Source organism: Dermacentor andersoni, chromosome 11 (assembly GCF_023375885.2).
Source record: "Dermacentor andersoni chromosome 11, qqDerAnde1_hic_scaffold, whole genome shotgun sequence".
Classification (NCBI taxonomy): domain Eukaryota; kingdom Metazoa; phylum Arthropoda; class Arachnida; order Ixodida; family Ixodidae; genus Dermacentor; species Dermacentor andersoni.
In genome coordinates, this window is record NC_092824.1 from 61293562 (window position 1) to 61319590 (window position 26029).

The following is a 26029-nucleotide window of genomic DNA, read 5'->3' on the forward strand; positions in this document are numbered from 1 at the left end:
GCCAGGACTTGATCTCGTGACCTCTGGCTTAGCAGCACAATGCCAAAGCCACTATGACTAATGATCCCCAGGCATGACATGCAAAAGGCTGTGCAGTCAGTTCCCGCTAAATAGCTTGCCATCTGAATTTCTCTAATCAATTTTCTCAACCAAAAGTGAGAAATTGTATATCAGCTAACATTCCAAGTAGCCCGGTTGCCCTACGCTTTCCTTTAGCGTCAATCATGACGAAGCGGCAGCAGGCTTGTTGGTTTGGCCTGTTTACTTACGGTGTTGAGTGTATGCATAGACAACAGATCAACGGATGAGAAGAACATGAGCCGACTGCTGCACTGGTTGAATGTTGCTCTCCTTCAACCACACTCAGTGCACACTGTACACCATACATATATTTACAGTCACCATTCGCTTTCTTGGTGGCTGTATCGTTCTCCTCATTAACCTCAATTAGTCTCCCAAGTGTCACTCGAGAAGCATGGCAAGGTCTGGGCATGGAACACAGGTACAGACCAAGGCAGTGCTATTACAATGCATTAAATGCCGCTGCACTTAAATCAAGCACGGGCGTTCACCTACCTCCCCCTGGCCGTTGATTGCCCATCCGGATGGAATCTGTTCTCCTTTCCTGTGCTGCATCTCCACCTGCGACAGGAAATTGTAGACTGGTTGCAACTTTGCAGCTAGACCATTGCATAGTACACATCCTGGACTTGTGCAAGCAAGGTATACAAGTCCTTTTGCAAGACTGTAATCACACTTCCGGAAGCGCACAAAACACAGATACGTTTGTGCTCAGCCTACCAATGCCAGCAAGGCAAAAACAGAGACGAGACGATGATCAAACAGGTCTCGACTTCAAATTAATGTTTATTTTAAAATGAAAGACAATTTTCAACATCAAAGCAAACAAGCCACTGCGTATATGACCGTGTTAAGGCCGGGACTGCATCAACATGATATGAGAAGAGATTTTTCAAGAAATGCCAGCTTCATCGTTTTTTTTACTACTGTCTGTTTATTTGCATTGAGTTGTGAATTTGCCAGAAAAAATAAATAAAAAGGAGTCTCTGCAGAAAGCACAAAAGCTAGCAAAGTATACAAGAAAATTCTGAGGAACCACTGAAGCAGTCTGTTGGCGGCACTATTTTTCAACAGCTGTTCCCTGGCTCAACTTCTGTTTCTTTCTTGACACAGTGAAATCACTTATTACTACCATTTTTGTTGCGGTAAACTGACATGCAGCTTGAAGTCAGGTGAAGAAACAGCTTCCATGGTTGAGAGTGGCAGCAAGAATTTGCATTGCTGGCCCTCTATAGCCTCTTCTTCAAACTGGCTTATGAATTTAAGTGTATGTATGTGGTCTACTGCTAAATAGATCTAAATTTGACCATATGTCCACCCAAACCAAAGCAATCTTGTGGCTGACATGATATAATCTGTTTAGAATCACTCAGCTCGTTTTGCGCAATGAAACTAGACAGTAAGCTAGTGCTTCTTTGATAAAAACTAATCTTGGCGTTTAAAAATTTACTCGTTAAAATTTGCATGTCAATTTTTTTTACTGAACATAAATGTGAGCTTTTCTGAGAACAGTCATCTTTCATCACCCACAGTACGCTAGCGTAATGTCGCCACTCCTTTCGCAATACTAACCTCCTGTTCTCCGATTTGTTTATGCTGAATACTAGCTCACAATGGAGCCTCTCTCCAAAATTTTATTGCTTGCATTGAAGATGCGCCTTCTTGCAAGGTTGCCGTTACTGACGCTTTTGAGAATAAGAATAACCTGCACTGCGTAGGTCTGTTACAATCGCTAAAACATTTTTTACTTGTTATAACAATGTTGTTTATGGCCTCTGAAATTGGGTGGTACAGTATATGCCACCTAATATTGTACTTAACAGAACCAACCCTTCTGTAATGCCCCCTGGGTATCAATAAACAAACAAAAAAGAATGTTATATGAACACATGTATGCCCTTAACAGACATGAACAATAACATAGGACGAATATGCAAGGTGTGTCTCATTCTTTTATATACTGTTGCCCCCTTGTGTTAAGCACATTCACCATGCTTAGCCGACTTGGCAAACTATAGCTGTGTTAATAAATTCCATGCTCTTCCTTCTCTTTCTTTTTTTCTGTTTTTCATTTCTCCAAGTGAGTGAACACCAAGAAGATATTAAGATGTTAACTCTTTGTCTTTAGATACAAACTTCAATAACCTGTACACGCATGTACCAAGGGTACACACGAGACAATCAACCGACCCAGTCTGGCCATTTTTCACTTGCCTTTCCTAATGCCACAGCCGACGTCGCCATGTCGAGGACGAACGAGTCACCATCCTTCCCAGGGGCTGCCACGCTGAGTGGATTCGTTCCCAAGAATTTCTGAACATCAATGGAACAATGAAACGCAGTTTTACGTTTATTTGTGTCTCTTAGAAGCACTCTCTTTACTTGTACTTGGACATGAATATCTAGCCATCTAGCCATATTTTATCTAGCCATGTCTAGCCATATCTAGCCATATTGGTCATCTGGTATGGGTCAGTATAAAAAAGGTATATTCTGTACTGCATTATAACAGTGCTCACACACTCAGGCAAATCAGTCTGTAAAAGAGCAAGTTTTTTACAGGTCAATGAGATGCAATGCTGCAAGACAATATAGAAACCGAGAAAGCAATCTACTACACACACCAATACAAGTAAAAAGAAAAAGTCACTCACCTTCCTTCCGCCAGATGGCGCCACTAGTGGAGATGCGTTGGTGAACGACATGCCCTAAAACAGAGTGACACAATGCTAATGATTCAAGTAACTAAAATAACTAAAACACCCATTTCCTTTGCAAAAACTGCATTACAGTCACATTATCAAGCCCAAAAGTGCAGACTGCTGGGATAGGTGGTGATTCATTATTTAAAGTGGAGAAAAAAAAGGTGGCATGCACGGCGGGCATCTTCATCTCTTCTAACTGTGTAGTATGCCATCTTTGAGCAACACTGTACTTAGTGGCACTATAATATCTCGGAGCTTCAATTATTCCATTCTGAGTCCCAAACTTTATCATTAAATATTTGTGGCGATGTCAACATACAGCTCCACCTACACTCAATCTCACAAGTTGTTTGCAGCACTGTGGAAGCTGCAGGAATTCTTAACCAATGGGAAGGCTGAAGGCCCCTCGAGATGGCTCCCTCCATAGTAATTTGTGGTATATGACTTGCATGCCCAAAGGTCCTAACATGTCACGTATCGCTGTAACATATCATGCAATATGCAAATACAAAACTCTAATCCCACCAATAATCAAGACAATTGCACCGTGAACTATATTCTGCCACGCAAGGACGTTACTGGTGTATACCCTGTACCTACAGCAGTGCTGCAAGCAACTTGCAAGATGGAGTACAACTTGCGAACTAGCAGTTTTGTCTAGGTATCTATATTTGTGAAGGCTCAATGAGTGCATATTGGGTCAATGGGCTGCTTTGTATTTTTGTACTTTACTCTTGCAGGCATCTCTTTGCAAATACAGAAGCACAATAAAGATGACCACAAAAGATATGCTATGTACTTGCTATGCACTACTTAGACATGCTATGTACAATTACGTGTTTAACTGCCACAAATGTATTCGCACACAACTTTTTTCTTTTTTTAAAGCAAGAAGAGAAAGTCTTCTAGCTCAAACATTTCGAGCCAGCATCACATTACAGTTGTAGTGAAAAGCACAGAGGCAGGATGTCCTATTGAATACGGAAACATACAAGAAACAACAAAATGAGAAACTTCTTGTAACAAAGAACCGTCACTCACAATCATGCCTCTTGAAGACGCCATCATACTATAGTAACCCGCAATTCCATAGTGATTGGAACCTGTGAAGCCACATTTCGAAAGAATAGTTAAGCTTTTACGTGGCCATACTCCATAATCCAAAAGCTATTCAGGAAAGTGTAAGCACATCAGTGTTTACCTATTTCATTTCGCACCTTTATATGTAAAATGGTGCCAATAGGAACCAATTAGACTGTAGATATGTAACTCATTGAAATACTGTTCAGCAGAATCATGGGCACAGGTAAGCTGCTTCTTACTGACATACAAGTAATTAGGGCAGCTTATCTATCACTAAATTTAGAAAAACCTGTATCTAATAAGTCCATGTCAAACGTCAGGATAGTTTTCAATGCTCACCCAAGAAGATTCCAAGGTAAACACACATTGAATAAAAAGCATGGTTGGTAAATTTTGCATTCCTTTAACGTGCAGTGAGAAAACTATACAGCAGCTAAATTAGCAGTAATGTGGCTACTGTTACTGTCCCGACAGTTACGATGTGCCATTAACATCTCGTGCGTTGAGTCTTTCGTTTTCAAAAAGTGCTTGCCCACCAATGCAATAAATGGTGCAGAGTATTGAGCTATGAGTCTTGTAAGCTAAATGATAAAAACTTGGATAAATACATCACAAAAATGCAGCCGAAAGTGACAAGCTAGAAAGTTTTAAGCAAGGACAACAAGATGTGCAAGCATTTTGTCAAATTAAAGATTTTAACTGTCTAGGCCGACCACTCTGTGGCTCAATGGTGTGAAGAAAAACAGGAACGAATAAAAAAACATGACGTTTAATTAGTTTTGTGAATTCGATGTGTCAAGACAACTGGGCACATGCCAGAAAAGCAAAATGCTTTTTACGCCACTTCTGCTTTTCTCTCTACAGACCCGAATTTTGAGTGCTTTTAGGCAGCAGCCATTTTTTTTGTCGGGGAGCTGCGAGGACTGGTGGAATGAATGGCTCAGCCTGTTCCTTTCGCCTGCTTGCCACCGGCGCTTGCTCGCCATGGCTTTGTGGTCGGCTGCATCGTCACCAAACACACAGGGCTACACAGCTTGCACCAATAGATGGTGGCTAGGGTCGAGTTTTTAAGTGCGCTTGCTATAAACGCGAGTGAAAGAGTAAAAAAAAAAAACACTATTGTCTGTACATACATATACATTTACTCATTTTAATTTTTTTTTCCCCCAGACAGATTCAACCTCCTGCAAAATGAGCTGCGGTTATGAACACCTGTCAACAGCTGCAGGGTGTTTGCTGTTTAAGCAATAAAAAATAAATTCTATTTGAGCTACAGAATACGTGGAGCAGCTGCAAGCACCTAGGAACCCGCAGTCTATTGGTTCCTGAAGTCAAAATTAAGGCATTTTCTCAACAAAAGTTATCGAAGGATTTTTGACGAGATTTCACACTGGATACAGAGCCAAGAGAGTCAGGAACTGCTGACCGTACAAAATGTGCACTACGTTAGACAACTTGCTGCTTTATTAGAAGTGGCATCACGTATAAGCCGCCACCAGTCATTGGCACCACATCTCACTTTTCTACAAACATGTCCTTGCTGCAACGAATCACAAGGTGTATTTGGTTGTTCTGCACATAAACCTTCCGGCGAATTAGGAAACACCACCTCAATAAAAATGTAGTAAGGTCAGCAGGAATACACCGAGACTTAAACACTGGGCAAAAATAAACCAGATGCCAGATCTTGGAACCTGCAAAGTCACATTTTGAAAGCATAGTTCTGCTTTTAGCTCTATATTCCAACCTGTTTCTCCTTGCAACCTTTTCTTTTGCCTTTTTTCAATGGCCCGGCCCCATGTAAACATGCTGGCATTACTGCAAATTGCACAATGGATAAGAAAGGGATAAGGTTGAAAAGAAAAATAATTCTTACAAAATACAAAATAATAAATTTGGCAATTTTGTACTACATATCTCCGAGGCTCACAACCATCTTTCAATTGCCATCCTGAAAACGTTATTTAGGACTGCTGGGGTTAAAAAGTTGTAATGAGAAAGCATTGCAGTACAGAGAGAAGAGAGTGTGTGTGTGTGCATGCATGTTTGTGTGTGCAGATATGCATGTGTGCTGGTGTTGGTGCAATTCCCTTAAAGATTGTGATTGCTTTGGATGTATGTCGAAGCCCGAAAATTCAGAACGTGGCAGTAGTTTGTTTAGAAAGACAAATTTCGTAGACATCTTGCTCGAAGTAAACAGTTAGTAATTTATCAGGATTCATTGTCACTGATGCTACAGTTTACAGCCTCAGTCAATAAAAAGCATACTGATTTAAAACCCACGCAAATATTTTATTATTTAGAAACCATGTCCCTACTCCAAGGTGCTCAAATATTTTATAAAGGAAAATGCTACAGACATCCAATTTGAAGTATTTGCAGACATTCTAATATTATAAAATGATAAATACTGAAGTCAAAGTAAGAAAATATTAGAATTAATTAGAAAGGAAATGCTAAAAATTGTGTTATGTTATTCAAGATGTTGGCTGCTTATTAAAGAAACTCAGAGTCTTTGTTCTGTAGGGATGCTGTCAACAAGCACTGCGCTCCATAATCATGCTAAGGATGGGCTACACCACAAACTGAATTGTTCAGGAAGCTTATTCATGAAGAAATCATGCAAGGGCAGCCAAGATTTCAGTTGCCGTGGTAGTGCTACATGAGGGCCTGAACAATCAAACGGGTCCGCAAAACTGGGCTCAGAAACAAAAACAAACAAAAAAAAATCTGTCAGCAACTGCATCTGTACTCTCTTGAATTCAGTTTTGCGCAAAATTTGACACAACTGAGAAATTGTTAAATTATTACTGTCAATATGACAATCATAAACAAACTATTTTACAAACATTCTACAATAATATTATAAATGTCGGTAGGTATGTATGTTGCTAGTTTGTGTGTGTGTTTGTGTGAGCAGTATCGTGAATACTGCTTCAGTGCAAGAGTACAGGATAACAAATATTTCTTCTTATATTGTGCACATGTGTGTCAGTCCCTTTTTTTTGTCCTTTGTACAGCAGTACAGTGCAGTAAACAGAACAATGTCATACCAACCAGGCCCAGCTGAAGCCTTATCGAAATATTCCTTGTTCACTAACTGCACACAGGGAGAACTTTACCTCGTGCAACGACCCATCCTATGCCTGCTTGTTGCGCCTTTTGCATGGCCAACTCCATGCAGAATTTGCCGACGACGGGGCCCAGAACATTTCTGCCATCGACAAGGGCTGTGGCAGCCAGCTCGTTGATGACTACAGGCTTGCCAGAACGCTCACACACACCCTTCTGTATGTCCGTCACATACATTTCTGTTAGCGAGAGAATAAAAACAACGAAGACTTGCAAATGACCCACAACAGGAGAACAATATGCTGAAGTCGTGTAAAGATGTAACCATATAGAACAGCTAATGAAAGGGTATCATTGCGTGTGTGTACGTAAAAAATGCATTACATACATTTTCCAAAAGCTATCAGTTGCTATTTTTTTTAATATATATACGTATATTGTTCCACAGGGTTTGCACTTATGCTACCAGGGAAAGAATAATAGTTAACATTTTGTTTATTCCTGCTGGGATCGCTTCATTTCCCACTTTGTTCATTTCAGTTTGTGTGCTATAGTGCTGTTTCAACATGTTCTCTTTCTTTTCTATCACATTCTTTTTTTTTTTTTTCATCCATCATCATCTATTACACTCTGGAGTAGCATGCCAAGCTGGTTGCTACTGCAAGATGAACTTTGAGTACACTGCTCAACCTACATGGTTTCCTTGTGAATCATTTTTGGAATGCAAGTTGTATAGACCATGGGTAGGATGCATGGCACAAATAATGCGGAGTTGAGTTTTCAAGGGGTTATAGTTCCGGAAGTTTGCTCTTCAATTTGACACAGCGCAAGCTTTCTGAGCATTCTAGCTCTTAAGACTGTAAGTGCAAAATATATAACTTTTTTTGTCAACCAGTGTGCATGTCGTCTGCTTCTAGTTTCTCAGTATTACAAAATATTGCCACAAAACAGCCATGCATAATGAAATAACAAAAACACCTGTGCTATTGAATTCAATTGAACAGGCCTGATATGCCTAGTAGACTTTACATGTGAAAACATTACTGTGCTTGTGTGTTGTCATTCAGTAGCACATCAATTTATTTCTTGATGTGCAGCAAAAACAACTGCTTTTCTGCACTTGATGCCACAAGCAGGTTTCATACAGAACACTCAATTCAAAATCCAAGGTTAATTTAAGGATTTCAAGGTTGCTGAAGGCCAAATTCGAGGAAGTTAAAACACACTTTATTCATATGCATAAACTAAAAGAATAGTCATATTTTGTTCTTCTCAGCTCCATTTTTACTCCAAAGAATGCTACTGAGTTGTACACATGCTTCAAGCTATTCAGGTTGTTTTTAAAAGTCAACTTTCTCATTGTAATGATGCCCCCCAATCACCTTCTCACATATCACACACTTCACTGATTAAGGGTTAGTAGAAGTTCACCTAAAGATACCCACCATGTTAAAGTCAAATGACAAACTTTTATCCAGGCATTTCTAGAGCCGAGGGCTCAAAAACCGAGCCACGATGGCTGCAATGTTAGCCAACTAGCACAAGAAAAATGGCAGTATGACTTGGTCACTTAATCTGGTTTCAACAACACCACAATAGCAATGGCAACTTAAACAAACCTGTCGTCAATGGCTGTGGACACATAAGACTGCAATCACTTATGTAAGCTCTCAGTATAGAATATACAGAATCATTTTGCAACAGACACTGTCCACAGCATAGCACCAATTCGTAGTTGGTAACTTTTGTTACTTTGAATGTTAAGTCCCTGCAAACTAGTTTTCAAGGGATTCAAGGAGCACTTTATCTTAAGGTGTTGTAAGGGGCCCTTGAATTTTGTTTTTTGCCAATTTTTAAAGGAGCTGCACAAACTCTGGCCACAGGAGCACTATAGCAGTTCATCACTGGCGTGGGAAGTTTTCATTGTGTTAGAACCTCCTGCCAGAAAGCTTATGTTTCGACAGTATCTTGGCTTGGATGAGTTTGTGCTTGCAGAGACATATTATTTAGCATGACACAAGGATTAGCATAGCTTCCATAACCCTCCAGCATAAGGAGATAAATTGTGTGCGCAGTAATGTTTATTTGGCGGCTGAACTGATGGTTATGCGGTGCACATGTATGAAGCTGCGGATGATGTTTTAATACATCACTTGAAAGTAACAAATCCTTGTGTCTCCTCATTTCACATTCCCACTAAATAGCACGAGTCCCACGTTTCAGTGTGTACCCTGTTAAAAACCAAGTTTCTTGAACGAAGTGTGCGTGCCTCGTGTTTTGAGTGTGCCTTGCATAATATTTACGAGCATTTACGAGTACTCATGCATCAGTTGGCTGCATGAGTACATGTGTACAGGCACCAGCATAGGATAACCAGGCTGAAGAGCAATGCTGCAGGTGAAGTGCATTTGCAGTTGTGAGCACCTGGAAGCACTGGCAAACCCAGAGCAGGGGGAAGGGGGCTAGTTCCCCCTCCTTTCACCCCAAAACATACACAGGAATAAGCACTGTAGGCCAGTGGCCTGGGTAGGCTGACATATAAAAAAAATACACTAACGACTACGATACTCCATAATGTGAAATTTGAGTGCAGCTTTATGAGTGTTTTCATTTCATGATATCTGGCTGGTGCAGACAATCTGTCTTGTGCGGCACATTGCAAATGGAGTGAAGTGTGGTGCGACTGCCTTACTAGTTGGGAGATCGCGATAGGCAGTGCGTGGGTGAGGCTTAGGCGCGATTTACAGCAGCTGCTGCAGAAAGCTCATGCAACGCTTTGTTTCCATGTATGGTATTGGTAGATGCGCTTGCCACATGCTGCCGGTGAACAGACGACGGTGCGCTACTCTAACACCATCTCGTAGCTGTCACAGAGCCTGTCTTGCACAGCACTACACTTTTCTTCTCACGCTTTCGTCATACCATCCTCCTCCGCTTTCCTCCTCACACTTTCTTTGCTATCGATCTCTTTCATCCCCTGCTGCACTTCGTGTTCACTCTTTCATCCTTCGCTGTGCTTGTTCGCTAGATTATGCCGACAAGTGATGCCAACGCTCAATGCAGGAATGGATGCCTAAGAACTGCACTCTAAAATTTTGAGGAGAGGGGGGCCCGTACACCGTGTGCCAACCCCTGGCTATGCCACGTACTGCGGTTGGCACAGGTGTTCTCAAGGAATTCTGCACTAAGCTGTCTGCCTGCAGCTGTTGCTAAGCTTTTAGAACAACCCTTAGCACACAACTCATGGCCCCGGCAGTTTTCTGGCGATGTTAATGGGGGCAATGACTCTACCACGATAGCGTTTACATATATATATACACATCTTCACCGGAAAACATATCACGCGACTGCAGTTTGGCGACGTACTGAACGTTGGTGCCCAAAAATCGTGTTTTTCGGGAACGTATGAACCTGTAAAAAATGAGTAACTCGATTCGGTCATTCTTGTGGTGGCGATTGCGAACGTCGGCACCAGGAAACATACCTAACAGGAACATATAAATGAGGTTGTGCTGTGTATATATATATATATATAACATGCCCTGTGGATCTCGCTTGTACTATATACATATATATATATATATGTACAGTACAATCCGGCCGCTAGATTTCATGCAAACAAGAAAATGCGCGAGGCGCACGCGATTGAGAACAGTGCATAGCTGCCCGCCGCGGCAGCTTTACCGCAATAATCGCCTGTCCGTCTTGCTTGAAAACGCCGGCGCGCGCCTGTTTCTCATTTCGACACCAGCAAATCTTCTCCAGGGTCGTCGCACGCGGCATTCACAGCTGTCAGCGCCAATCCTACTGCGATAAGCATCTTCGCCTATCTCTTTAACAGCGCGTGGTGCCATCGGAAGCGTAGCGCACGCTTTTAACAGGCGATAACCGAAACGAGTCCTCCGCCGTTCCCTGCTGCAGACTGGATCGCACACGTTTTCCCGCCGATCCCATGTGAACAAGAAAAGACGCGAGAGATGCACGCGATCGAGAACAGTATATAGGCGCCCATCTCACGTCAAAACTACGGCGCGCAGTTTTTTTATTCCGGTACCAGCAAATGTCCACCCGGGGTGTCGCACGCCGCATTCACAGGTATCGCCGCCAAACCTATTGCGATAAGCATCTTCACCTATCTGTTCTACAGTGCGTGGTGCGTAGTACCATTGGTAGCGTACTGCATGCTTTTATTAGGCGATAGTCCAAGCGCGCCGCCGTTCCCTGCTGCAGGCAGCGCGACGTGGGCATCACGTTTCGCTTCAGCATCCCGCGTCGCCCACCAGCTCGATTTCGCTTCGGTTTCCTGTCGCCCTATTAAAACACCAAAACGCGTCTCGGGCCGCCGGAGCACCACCAGCTCGACGTGTGTCGGCGATGTAGTGCCGCAACGATCCGCGCGACGCTTCGCATTACGTAACGTCAATGATAGTTAAGCCTGTGAAACGTGTTTAGTTACCTCGGATCGTACACTTTCCCGGATAATACGTTTTTCTCGCGGTTAATTCCAAAACGCATGAACGAGGTTCTACTCTGTGCGAGTGCATCTGTGTATACATGCATATATAGGCAAAGAGAAATTCTTCAATCTGCCAAATGCAAAGAACTTGAGCGATGAGCAATGCTACAAAATAAACAGAACAAGTATTTAATTTCAACAGTTTCGACCGGTGGACAGATCTTCATCAGGGTTTACAAGAAAATGGCAGTTCAGCACTGATAGTGAAGACAGCAGACCAGGTACCCGGTCGTTCTCAGATACATCAAACTGAAAGGGACAGTTTTGACAGTGATTGACTCTTTCTCGGCGCTTTGGCAGTTTTACAGCTGACTTATTGGCAACGATGTAGGGCAAGGAAGCCAGTGGAAAAAAAAAGGAAAAGAGAAAAAAGGAAAAGGAGGAAGAAGAGGAGGGGGGAGAGATAAGTCATAGAAGGGAAAGAGAGCGGAGAGTAGCAGTTGCTAGGTTCCCGTTGACACGAGGTAAGGAGGGAGAAAACAGTCGCTGCGAAGCACCAGTGCACGTGCCGCCGTTGTAGCAGGGGAGAGGGCAAGTTGAATAGCATGATGGGGGGCATAATAGAGAAGGGGCCCAGAAAAAAGACAGAAAAGCGGCAACTTGTGGAAAGTAACACAGTGTCACAATACACATATACAAGGCATGGCCTGTTCCGGCAACACTGGACCAGGTCCAGCTGAGGTGCAGGGAAAAACAAATTGTAAAAATATATATACAGGGTTCACAAATCAAGTACATCCTTGGACCTAGTTTTAGGGGGCCAAGTTAGGGAGCCTCCACGTGGTGCAGTTTTCGAACATTTACCGGACATCTAATACCACGTCAGCTCGTGCGGATTCCCAGAAGGGGCCATAAGTCACTCAGAATCACTACTTGAGTAGCAGGGCGGAGGAAACAGGATTTATTAGTTTTCCGCTCGCCCCTTTGAGGCGCATGCGGAGGGAACAGCAAGCAGTGGCCAGCGTCTCAATTTTCGAGTAGAGAACATGCATCCGTATTCCCCACTCTCACTCCATATCCCGGAGGCACGTCAGCCACCCTGGACTCTCCTTAATTCCTTTAGTGTACGTTCCAAATTTATGGATGAAAAAAAGATTCTCTCTGCTCGCGTGCATGGGTGTGTTGCAAACCAGAGTGCAAGAGCACGATGCTCAGGCGTTCAAAGGAGTGATCTGGCAGTCGAACATGCCAAGAGAAGGGTAAATTTGGGATACTTTTCATATGTGCCCAGTGATTGTTGATCCATAGGCGAAGAGGGGTCTCTGTTTGTCCAACATATTCCTGCTTACACAGCGCACATTGAATTTTATGCACGACATTACTGGAATCACAGACAAGATGCCTGTTAACTTTATACGCAAAGAACAAGTTCGATGCCTTTGCTGCGTCTGCTGCTGTCATGTGATGACATACCTTGCAACGAGGTTTTTCACACAGTCGACAACCCTTGGGCGTGTTGGGCTTCTGTATCCTCGCCCTGACAGACAACTCCCTTAAATTTTTGTTTCTTCTATATACTACATGAGGCGGCCGCTGGAAGGTAGCAGTGAGTCGCATGCTCTGTTTCATGATGTTAAAATGGTGGTTGAGAATGGCATTGACCTGTGGAGCACTGGTAGTGTATGTGAAGATCAATGTCAGATCTGATTGGGTATTGGTATTGCTCACCATTTCTCCCAATATACGTGCTTGATCTAAGCTGTGGGTGCATTCAATGGCATTGTCTACTACTCGTGGAGGCTATTTTTGGCGTACAAGAGCGAATTTCAATTCCTCCATGTGTCTCACAAATTGTGCAGATTCGGAACAGATTCTTCTGTATCTGTGAGCCTGGGAGTAGGGGATGCTTGTATTGCAGTGGTGGGGATGGCTACTATAGAAATGCAGATATTGCCAACAATCTGTTGGTTTTTTGTATAGGGACGTAGAAATACGACTGCCACTCAGTGACAAAGTGGCATTGAGGAGGTGAACACTATCTTGGGAGGAGTTATGCGTAAAGCAAATTGACGGGTGCAAGGAATTCAAATTGGAAATGAAGTGTAAGGGACTTTGTTCCCTGTCGGTCCACACAAAGAAAGTATCATCCAGGAATCGCTTCTATAATATTGGTTTTATGGCTGAATTTGTGAGGAAGGGTATTTCTGATGATGCCAAAAGATATTTGCGTAATTTGGCGCCATCTTTATGCCCATGGTACTTCCGTTGATTTGCAGATCATGCTTGTTGTCGAACTCGAACTGATTATATTTCAGTGCTAAATTTAGAAGAGTCTCAATTGTATCTTCCTCTAAATGGCTAGGTTGGCTGGAGCCAGCCTAAGCGGGAACTGTTGAAGCTATGCCCTCAGCGTGGGGTATGTTGGTCTACAAACATGCGACATCCATAGTGACCAAGTAACCCTGCCGGTACCGCCACGTTTTATACCTGCCAGAGGAAGTGATTTGTCTCTTTATGTACACGAGGGGAATGAAGATGGAATGTAATGAGAATGTCAATAAAGCTGGATATTTTCTCAGTCACTGTTCCATTGCTGGAAATGAAAGGCCGGCCAGGATTGTTTATTTTGTGAATTTTGGGTAGCAAGTAGAAACGGCCGAGGCCAGAGTTTCTTGGTATCAAGGCTTTGAAGTTCGCATCGATTATTTTTCCTGCCTTCAGCAGAGTGGCGAGGACGTCCTTTATTTCCCTTTCAAAATGCTCTGCAGGATTGCTTGGGAGTTCTGTACAAAAATTTGAGTTGCCCTATTAAGGGAAACCTTCGGCTATGTAAGCATTCCGGTCAAGTACAACCACTGGACCACCTCTGTCCACTGGCTTAATGACAATTGTTTGACCATCACGCACGGTTTGCATCGCCTCGTCTTTCTCTTTTGAGAAGTTACCGTGAATGGAATGATGCCTCTCGTACTCTTTTACAATGCCTTTTTGAACCGCACAAATGTACATGTCCAAATATTTGTCGCGTGCCTCACCAGGTGTCCATGATCTATTCGAGAGTCCAGGTAGCTGCCCACGACTCCCCTCTACAGTTGTACGATCGTAGAAGTACTTCTTTAGGCGTAAATTTCTCAAGAAATCATCCAAATCTTGGAACAATTGAAAATCATTCATCCTTCCGGACGCTGGACAAAATGTTAGACCTTCCAAAGGAGATTTAGTTGTGCACTGGACAATGGGCTACTCAAGAAGTTTATGACTTTTGAGGCATTGCGCATTGCCTCGTTTTTTTTTTTGCTAGTTGCTTTCGGACAATTGGTCGGTTCGGATTCAACATTATGACTTTCAGAATCGCTGCTGGTGGCCGTTGGAACATTTTTCACGTTCGCATTTATTTCTTGTTGTTCTTTGATGTTGACATTTTTCTTTCCCTCGTATTTTACCAGTTCCAGGGCTTCTAATTCTGTGAGTTTTGATTGACCTAACAGCAGCTGGTCCTCACCTTTAAGCTGCGATGCTGTACGCACACTATGTTGTGCCACCAGCCGAGTGAGCCCAAGCGAGGCCTCCAGTAGTATACCATTCCACTGCTTTCTTTCGTTTTCATAAAATGTATCCATTGCTGACTTCTGTTTTATCTGAAGGACCTTCGGTGCCATGTCTGAGGCTAAATATTTATTCAGATTAGAGGCATGCATCTCAAATCGCACCCCCTTGTCTGCCCTAAATTGAATATGTGTGTGTGTGTGGGTGGGGGGGGGGGGGGGGAAGCTCCCAACCTCAATATTGCCGACAGACGCCGGCGCCGCTTCTTCCCCTAGCAAAGAGCCATGTCATCATCTGTCAGTTCACTGGCACCGCCAGCCGCCTGTGAGGTGTGCATTCTTTGCAAATTTTGTAGCGTTTTGCCAATGTTTCATGATGGCTCGACGGGCCGGGTAACCAAAGAGCCCGTTGCACTGTTCTGTGGTGAACTGCCACAAAAGTGACAAGAACACCCAGAGCCTGCAGCCGCCTGTTGAGTTCTACAACTTTCCAGGTAAATTGAAAAAAGGAATTACAATTCAAATGAAAAAGAATGCAGACAGGCATGGATAACCGCCATCCACAGAATCAATAAGTCGGAATGCAAAAAATTGCCATTTTACTTAATGCATGCTACTATTCGCGGCAGCATTGTTGCTTCGCCTTGTAGCTCAGTCATGACAGTTTGCTAATGACGACGAGAATATCGTTGCGGCTCTACTTAACACATGCTTTGAGTGACGCATCGACTGTCAGATGATTTGCGCGTGCTATGCACATTGTCCTTTCCCGTGTTTGACAGCGCGAGCAGGCTGCTAGGGCAAGGAACTTCACCACTAACATATCTGCAGTAGTAATTTGCAAACAGCTGAGAGATTTAGCAAAGGCTTTTGATTAGGGAGCCCATTTGTCAACAGAATGCGAACTGTGCTTTGCTGCATCTTAACACTTCAAGCTGTGTTGCGAGAGGATCGCAGTGGCGGTTGGAATCGCTTTGGCTCTCAGTCATTCTTTAATACCGGTGCAACACAGGCACTTTCGTTCACGATCATGAATGGTCGCTGTTGCACAGGCCAAGAATCGAGATTGAGTAGGTTGAGCCCACTCAGCATTATGGTGCAGACGACAGCCTACGATCACAATTTACTGGATCCGAATCATGCAATATCGTAGTTGAAAGTGCTTGTATAAAAGCACCCGACCTGGTTTGGAGTCGATTGCCATCCAAAGTGCCTGCGTGACGGGGGTTTCAGGACAGTAAGGATGTCACAGTACCTTCTTGTCACGTGACGCAATTGTCTTTGTCCCTGCAAGGCGACTTCCCACGAGAGTTTCCTTACGCTTTTTTTTGTCTTTGGTAAACCGTTTATCTCTTCATTTTCGCTTTTAAAATGCAGTGTTGTCGCCTCGCATCACACCATTCGCTGCACTTCTGCGAAGTTGCCGCTACAGCCGACACTCGGCAGTTGCACTCTGTGGAGGCTACAAGCACCACAGTCCCCTTTAATAATGGACTCGTTACATGCGCGAGTCCCCTCGGCTCTGTGCATGAAACGGATAAAAATTTAGCGTGCGAAAACAAACAAGCGCGACTTGCTTGACTCTGCCAACAGCAGTGGTGCACACTTAAATTGTCTCCTCTTTCTGTACTATACCCGCCCGTAAATATGTAGAATTTCAGGGCGGGTGTCGGCCCTTCGCGTTTTCAAGGCTGTTGTGCCATTCAACGGCAGGCTTGTGCAGACTAATGCAATGAAGGCCCAATCTCGTAGCCCGTACTCCCATACACAACATGCCCAAGCGACCGTGCTGCCTGGCGACTTTTCCATTTGCTCCCGCGAGCAGCGCTGCTCAGCAGCGTTTTCTTTCTTTTTTTTTCTTTTTTAACCTAGGTAGGACATTAGGCAGTATAATAGCAAGAGCATGGTGGCACAACCCACCGCCCCGTTCCAAAGGGGACTCTCATAACATCCATCCATCCTAGCGCCACCTGGCCCAGATTGGGGAAGTACGTTAATTCAACTATATTTGCTTTTGCGTTTGCCAAAAACTGATGTTCACCACAAATAGAGCCGTATTTCATTTCGCCATGGTCGCCAGCGATCTCAAAGAAACAACAAATGTAGCGCTCTGTCTGCATGCGGTGACGTCACAGCAGCGCCACTGACGGCAGGATCATCATCATCATCATATATTATTATTATTGGCACTAACGGTAACGCGCCGATTAGCACGATCAAGCCTTTCATACATATGCGCAAGTGAGCCCTTTCATAAGTAGTCAAAAGTATCCTGCATCGAACAAAACGCGCTGTCGCTCACTCACGGAATACCTCGCGCAAATATAACGAGCGCAAGGCAACATGAAAAAGAAAAAAAGAAAGTTGTAAGCAAACGATCAGGAACAGCCACCGGCCCCCTTACGCAGCCGATTCAGTCCGTGGCTGAAGTGGCCCCGGTAGTCTCCGGCGACGAGGACCTCGGCCAACGCCTCCGCGTGAGCCTCGTCCGTGCAGACCTTCCGCATGCAGCGGACGATGAAGGCCTGCATCTCCTCCTTGGGGACCACGATGCCCGCCGCATCCTGCTGCGCCGATGTCGCCGCCATCCGACAACTGTTCGCTAGAGGCACGACGCACGCTCGAGAGGACGACACACAAGAACTGCGCGACGCCGCTAATCCGCGCGCGACAGGCGACCCCAGCAGGCGTAAGCGGGCGTACAAACCGCGCAGCCGAAGGGCAGCTGGCATCAGCACTTGTTCCACTACTCGCAGCACATGTATATCGCGATCGACGAGTGACGTTGAAACGTGTTCACCACGCGCTCTAATCGCGAGCACACCCACCGCAGACTCGACGGCAGACAATTGATCTACCGTTTCGTCTCTTTTTTTTTCTCTCTTTTTCTTTCTGGTTTCCCGACTCTCTATGGTATTTGGGTCGGCGTCTTCTCACACTTGAGGCCCTTGTCGTCCGGTCTACGTCGACGCGACTTCACGCGCACGCTGAGACACTCGGCGAGCTCTTATCTCGATGATAAGGATTAATGACAGCTCCAAGTGGCCCAGTTGACGCCGTGCATCCGCTGCGATCTTCAGCGCAGGCGTTGTTTTTCACGTCGGGGCTCTCCGGGGATGTACTGCACGTAACAGAAAAGAAACAAAAAGTAAGGGGAAGAAGGTGTATAATGGGTGGGCAGATGGAGCGCGATGAGCTTCGTGATCGAGTTATAGACGTAAGCAATGTCAGTGCAAATAGAGAGAGAGACAGAATAAAGTACATTGTTGAGATGTACGTACGTCACATACATATATATCATGCCTATCAGCGTTATGTAGGAGGAGGACGCGTTCGTACATGTGCAATTGCTCTGCGAAAGGAAAGAGAGACGAGGCCGGTTAAAGGGACACTAAAGGCACATACTAACTCGACGTGGACTGTTTAAATACCATCCCAGAAACCTCGTAACGCTCGTTTAGAGCTTAGACTTAGTTAACGAGCAAATTTAATCTGAAGGGTTCGAATGCCTTTTTTGAAATTCAAATCTCCCGCCAACCGGAGGGAGATTTGAATTTCAAAAAGGAAGAGAGGGAGAGAGAGAGACGGTGGTACCGAGTCAAAACACAGCGATGGCCTCGCCGCTGCAGCTGCTTTTTAGCCAAGTGGCGCGGACCGTTCGGGCATCCCGCGACATCACATGGAAGTTGAATTCTCTGCTACTTGCAGTTTGTGCGAGCGAGCAAAACCAGCGCATCACTACGCGATCAGGAAAGTGCTGAAACCCGAGAGCGTGGGTGGCGCGGTGTCGAGCGAAAACGAAACCTTTCGACCGCCCGCGTCGTTGTCAACGGCAAATTTCAATGAGTTCTCTTTTCTAAAAATGAAACAGAACTGGACAAGTAGCATTTTATTTCCTCTAATAATATATCACAAGAATGCATTTTTTGTTTTGTTTTTTGCAACAAGTAGTTGATCACTACTGCCAGAATTTAACTGAGGAGTGCCTTCGTCATCGGGCAAGTGCTTGAATGTCCCGGGGGAGTCTCTAATCATGCCCCGCATTTACCTCAATTTCTCGATTATTAAGGCTTTGTTCGCGATAATATTGACGCCTTAGAGATTCTCGAGCACTGATCTATCTCTTTAGCTTGACTTAGTATTTGCCTTTAGTGTCCTTTTAACACAGTATAAATAATTAATGGTCCACTATACCTTCGAAAGGCGCGCAGTGAAATATGAGGTAGGAGCACGAAATGTGCTGCCGGTCTCGTCGGGTCCACCCTCGAGGTGCGATCCGTTCACAAGAGCACATTTGACTAGTGGTTCAAAGTGCTAATTTGCTCGTCCAGTGCAAGGTCCTCTACAATAGGCACGGGCCCCCATGACTGCGAATCAAACCGGCGACCCCGTACGTAAGATGCGCTTTACATTGACTATAAGCCTCGGTTACGAACAAAACACCCTGGCCAAGAAAAGCTAACACTGACTACGGAATAAAAAAAAAAAAAAAAAAAGGTACGCAACACTTCGGCTTCCCTATACGGGAGCCGAAACGTCTCGGTGAGCGGTGGGCGCACGTCTTTGGGTTGAAAAAAAGACAAACGAAACATCACGTTTTTTTCTCTTTGAAAGTTTTTAATTCCGTATTTTTTCTTTGAAAGTTTTTAATTCCGTAGTAAGTGTCAGCTTTTTCTTTACCATGATCATCTATCGACCATACAAGTTTTCGTCAGACCCTCGATTTTAACACGCATCCTGTGGCAAGGATCTGGCGGGTATACCCAATATCAATCGGAGCCGTGTCGATGAGATCAACAAATTTACGGATACAAAGTCGGCTCGGCAGACATCCAAAAATCCACAAGTGAGCTTGTCATACATTCATTTATTCATTTCGCGTTACTGCAGACTTCTACACTGTCCGAGAGGCCAGACATCTCGTCTGACCAGACGAGACGTCGGCGCATAATAATAAAAAAAAAAGTGTCCACATGCATAATATATATAATGCCACCATTCCAGCCATCATCCGTTCCTCCAACCAAAAGACGTGCTACAAGCACTCACGGAGCTTTCGGAACGCACTTCAACGTGTGTTACTATAATTTGCCACAAACTAGAAGTTGGCCATCTTGGTTAGGGCACCGTTAGATATACGTGGGAAAGCCTGATCGCAGAGAGAGGTCTTCGCCTTGCGCTGGACTTGCACCGATAAATTGGCAACATTGACAGAATGCACCTCTGAAATACCACATGACGGATCACTGAGGCATTACAAGCCAGAAAAGGTGGGAAAAAAGAGAACAGAAAAATGGCGGCCGCGTGGTGACGTTACTTCGAAAGGGACACTAAACAAACACTGAACTAGCTTTAGTGACAAAGTACTCTTCAAAAATTATATTTTCGTTAATTTACCGCTAGACTTCAATTAGGCTTTCTTTTTTTTAATCTTCCTGCGCCGGGACCTCGGCGACGTCACGGATTTCAATTGAATATATAACTTAAGAAATAAAAACTCATGGGGTTTTACGTGCCAAAACCACGATATGACTGAGGCAAGCCGTAGTGGGGGGGACGCAAGCTATTTTCGACCACCGGAGGTTCTTTACCGCGCGCCCAATGCACGGGGCGTTTTCACATTTCGCCTCGACATTGAAATGTGACCTCCTCTAATCTCGAAACTTCCGGCCTATCGCGGCGCAACGCCAAGCCACCACGGCAGGTATGCGTGCGTGCGTGCGCGCGCTCCTGTGTACTGGGCCATTGTGGCGCAGTAAAAAATCTAAGCTTTCTAAATTCAGTCTACGGCTCCTTTAGAATAGCACGTGGTTATCTTAACCAATAAAAAAAAAAAACAGACGCAGTTTCGCCCGAAAGGCGAAGCATCGATAGCAAATTAGCAGACAGCTATACGAAATAAGTTTTATCGGCCGTATACACGTGTAAACATTCGCTTAGTAATTAAATTAACATGCATGGTCATAAGGAAACATGAACACATCGCACTCGACGACCGCAGAAACTCGCTATCAGAACATTGGAGCGAGGAAGCGCGGCAGCAGCAGCGAGCGAGTTGACCTTCATGCTGCATTTCGGTTCACCGCGAAAATGAACGGCGAAAACGCAGCGCACGCGAAGTTATCAGCACTCGGGGGGCTCTGCCCCCCTCGCAGATCGCTTTCAAGATAGGGGGCACGCGGCCGCACCATACGCTAAACCATATGTAGCAGCCGCCGGAGTCGCCCCCCTACCCCCGTGCCTTGAGCGCGACGGAAGACTGCGCGCTTCCTCCCCGCTTTCAATGGCACATACACCGGCGACGTTATCGCCCTTGGACTCTTTGCGGAACATCACTACGACGGCGACGGCAGAAATGCGCCTGGAGTGTCCACATAATTGTTAGCGCTACAAAAATTGACTGCGCCCGTTCAGACGCTGTCAAATCATTGACGTAACGGCGAATTGGAGGGGACAGCAGCGTCAGCAGTCTTGCGCTTTTTCTGGCTTGTTCAGCTTCCTGACTGCCAAGGCAGGGGCGGCTCTTTTGGTAGCGCAGAGGGGCGATTTAGTAATGCATATCGGCTGGATTGTCGCTTCATATTGTCCCCTCAAAATTGCCGCACCGACTCTGCACGACATCAATTTTGACAGCGCCTGCACGTTGGCCTGCTCGGCAATACCTATTTGTACACACATAATAAGCACATTTCATTATAAAGTGGGTAAGTGTTAAATCCAGTAACATTATGTAATTTCTCCAGTGTAACAAAAGAAATGGACAAAATACACAACAGCACTGCGAAATGTGACGTAACGTAATCCAGGCGGCGGTTAGCGGTGTTGGGGACTCGGTGCTGACGCCCGTTATTGCAAATGGGTCGCAAGCCCCAAGGGTAGCGTTGGCCTGGCGGCCTGGGGCACTGGAAGCATCCGAAGGTCCCGGCAAAGCATGAGAAGACTGGTAACAGAACAACTTGTTTATTCTAACATAGCAAAAGAGCGGCCGGTCAGGTCGACCGAAGTGGAGAGACGGGAGAGCACGTAACTCAACAGAAGAAATCGGAGCCTCTCTCCTGGCGTCCGGGGGCAGCTGCTCTTATACTCTCGGCGTCGCGGGCCAGAAGGAAGGTCACGGGATGAGCCCACGCGACGGCGGAGCATGAGCCCACGCGACGGCGGAGCATGAGCCCACGCGACGGCGGAGCACGGTCGAGCCGAGAGACATGTTGAGACGAGTGTAGTGACGCATCGCCAACCCGCCGACGGACAGACCTCCTGGCTCCTTACTTGGGGAGCTCCGCTCCCCGGCTGCCGCGCTTTGACAAGCGTGGGCACACACACACACACGCACACACGAAGACACGTGGCACTGAAACACGCCTGGACACGCTTGGCGGGGAGGCGTTGCGGCGGCGTCGAACGGGCCAAAATGTCCGCCGCTTTGAACGAAGCCCCGGCGTCCGTTGCATCCGCGCCGGCATTACCGCGCGTTGTAGGCGAAACGTAACAGACCGCCCCGCCGGGGGAAGGAGATCCCGATGGTCAGGGGACTGCATCCGCTGTCCGGAGGGATGTCGCTCGATGATGCTCATAACCGAAGTTGGGCGTCCTTTGGCGTTTCTTGAGCGCAGCGCACAGAGAAGGCCTCGTTCTCACGTTCAGATGCACACAGGACACTGCAAAGTGACTTCGGGAGAGTTGACATTTTTGTTCTCGTTTCCGGCAAGCGTTAGAACTACGCCGAAAGTCAACCGCTCAGTCAGCAAGCACGGCACAACCCTCACTAAGCCCTGCCAGGCTCTTTCCCCTTTTATACTGCTGCCTAGTTCCTTACAGTAGTTTAGCAGCACTCAGAACGCGTCCACAAATCGGAAAATTGCACTAGAAAGCACATCATCACTTTGAAACACTACACAAAAGCAATAGGTTAAAAATCCTGCCTCAGGAAGAAAAACATCCGTAACAAGCAATTTTGAGGCTGATTCCCACGTTAGGAGCTTCGACTTAAGCCATCGGCGTTACCGTTGAGACTCCCCTTTTTGTAACGCACCTCAAAGGAATATTGTTGCAAAGCGAGGCTCCAGCGCAGGAGGCGGCCATTTTTGGGAGAGATGGTCTGCAGCCATTGGAGAGGGCAGTGATCCGTCTCAATGATAAACCTCGAGCCAGCTAGGTAACATGACAATTTCTGAACGGCCCACACGATACACGCACACTCTTTCTCGGTGGCGCTGTACGCCTGCTCACGACTCGTCAGCTTACGACTAGCATACAGGACGGGGTGTTCTACTTCTCCATTTTCCCGTTGGCACAGTACAACGCCCATGCCTCGCTCACTAGCATCGCACTGAACAACGAACCCATTTGTGTAGTCGGGCGATCGTAGCACAGGCTGGCTGGTTAGGGCGCTCTTTAGGGCGCTAAAAGCTCTTTCCTTTGTCTCATCCCAGACGACTGTTTGCGGCTCTGTCTTTCTTAGAGCATCCGTCAAGGGAGCCGCGATATCAGAGTACCTGGGGATGTACCTCTGATAGTAGCCGGCGACACCTAAGAACGACCGAATATCGGTCTTCGTGCGCGGTTGCGGGAAGTCTCGCACAGCGGCCACCTTTATTTCAGAGGGGCGGCGACGACCCCGACCAATCACGTGTCCGAGGTAGACAACCTCGGCCTGTGCTAACTGGCACTTGGGAGCCTTGACTGTCAAGCCCGCATCGCGCAGGCGGGTTAGCACTGCCCGCAAGTGCGCCATATGCTCAGGCCAGGATGCGGAGAATATCGCTACGTCGTCTAGATACGGTAAAGCGAATTCTTGCTGTCCCCGCAACACTTTATCCATGAGGCTTGAAAAGCAGTATGGCGCGTTCTTCAAACCAAAACTCAAAACTTTAGGACGGAATGTCCCCATTGGTGAAATGAACGCCGCATACCTACTAGCCTCTTCTGTAAGTGGAACCTGCCAATAACCCCTGACAAGATCTAGGGTGGAAATAAACTGAGCGCTACTCACTCTCTCAAGGCGCTCCTCGATGTTAGGGATCGGATAAATTTGATCCTTAGTGATGGAATTAAGCCTGCGGTAGTCGACGCAAGGACGAGGTTCCTTGCCCGGTACCTCAACTAAAATCAAAGGGGAGGTATAATCACTCTCACCCGCCTCAATAACACCGAGCTGTAGCATTTTCTTTACCTCAGCCTCCATAATATCGCTCTGGCGGGGTGACACCCGGTACGCCTTGGATCGTACTGGCTCTGGGGAGGTAAGTTCTATGTCATGAGTAAGGACAGAAGTCCTACCAGGCCTCTCAGAGAACAGACCTTGAAACTCTTGTAAGAGCTGGTGTAGTTCGGTTTTCTGCTCAGGCGACAGCGATGCTTTACTTATTAAGTCACTAATGACTTGATCGGTGTCTTTCCTGTTCGTCACTGAGCCTAGTCCCGGAAGCTCGAGCGGAAGCTCTTCTAACTTTCCCGCATCGGGAATTTCCTCTCCAGTATCTGGTGCCTTTAACGCTACAGGCTCAATTTTATTCCGTTCGGGCGTGCTCTGAATACCAGCTTGCTGCGCCTCTGACCCTTTCTCATCGTTCAACAACGTCGGCCCCGCAACTACCGCCTTTGCAGCGAGCTCCCGAACCTTCGATCTGGTTAAGGCCTGAACGCTATAACCTCACCAAACAAAAGCCCCTTCTCGCGCAGGAGGTGATCGGACCTGTTCGAAAATAGGTACGGGTACTGGGGGGGGGGGCAGCATAGATGACACTGCGGCCTCCGTCTCAAGTGCTCCGAAAGGTCCTTCAATAAGCACTTTTGCTACCGGCAGACACACGCTATGAGCTTCCACTGCTTGCTTGATCCATGCGCACTCGCCCGTGAACATATCGGGTTCTACGTAAGAGGGGTGAACTACATCCATTGTAGCTGCGGAATCGCGAAGCACTCGGCACTCTTTCCCGTTCACGAGGAGGTCTCGCATGTAAGGCTCGAGAAGCTTCATGTTCTCGTCAGTGCTGCATAAAGACAAAAACACGACTTTTGGTTTTGTTTCTGGACACTGCGCCGAAAAGTGACCCGGCTTCTGACACGTATAACACACGCGCACTTGCCTCATCTCGAACCGCTTTCTGCGTTCGGCTTCGGCTGCCGCCGTCTCCTCACGTTCGGTCGGACACTGCGCCGAAAAGTGACCCGGCTTCTGGCACGTATAACACACGCGCGCTTGCCTCGTCTCGAACCGCTTTCTCATGGGCGTGAACTTCGGCCTCTCAAACTTGGAGCCAAATTCACCCTTTTGACCGTCCTTAGCTCCACGAGCCCGACGCGTCACAAGCTCCTCGGCTAGCTCAGCGGCTCGAGCCACCGTACTAACGTCTGGCCTATCCAAGACCCAGTACCGCACGTTTTCAGGTAACCGACTATAAAACTGTTCTAGCCCGAAACACTGCAGAACTTTCTCGTGGTCACCAAACGCTTTCTCTTCTTTGAGCCACTCCTGCATGTTTGACATAAGCCTGTACGCAAACTCTGTATATGACTCACTTTTGCCTTTCTCATTTTCCCGAAACTTCCGACGGAACGCCTCCGCTGACAGCCGGTACTTTTTTAGCAGACTCGATGTCACTTTGTCGAAATCCTCTGCCTCCTCTCTATTCAAGCGAGCGACTACGTCGGCCGCCTCGCCGGGTAGCAAAGTGAGCAAGCGCTGTGGCCACGTTTCCCGAGAGAACCCCTGCTTCTCGCACGTTCGTTCAAAGTTAACCAGGAACAAACCAATGTCCTCTCCAAGCTTAAACGGCCGCATCAGGTCAGTCATATTGAACAATACTCGTTCTCCTGCACCGTGTGCCTGACTTCCATTACGAGCGCGTTCCATCTCTAACTCGAGACGCTTCATTTCCAAAGCGTGTTGACGGTCGCGCTCTTCTTTTTCTTTCTCTTTTTGTTCTTTAAGTTCACGCTCCTGTCTCTCTTTCTGTTCTTTAAGTTCGCGCTCCTGTTTCTCTTTTTGCTCTTTAAGTTCGCGCTCCTGTCTTTTTGCCGTCTCCCTCTCCTCAATGGTCTCAAGGCATTCCGACAGCTCGTCATCCTCAGCTTCTAACTCAAGA

At 46.2% G+C, this 26029-nt stretch overlaps 1 protein-coding gene across 1 annotated transcript in view; it reads right to left on the reverse strand.

Annotated features, from left to right (window-relative positions):
* The window catches only part of LOC126517524 (uncharacterized oxidoreductase YjmC), a 38361-nt gene that overhangs the window by 9663 nt on the left and 2669 nt on the right, over window positions 1-26029 (reverse strand). Inside the window, exons 2-7 of the mRNA XM_050167260.2 lie at window positions 17347-18063; window positions 6992-7180; window positions 3828-3889; window positions 2736-2789; window positions 2296-2394; window positions 577-642 (exon numbers count right to left, since the gene is read on the reverse strand). Coding sequence (XP_050023217.1) covers window positions 577-642; window positions 2296-2394; window positions 2736-2789; window positions 3828-3889; window positions 6992-7180; window positions 17347-17674 — 798 coding nt within the window. The 5' untranslated portion in view covers window positions 17675-18063. The remainder of the gene's footprint in view (window positions 1-576; window positions 643-2295; window positions 2395-2735; window positions 2790-3827; window positions 3890-6991; window positions 7181-17346; window positions 18064-26029) is intronic.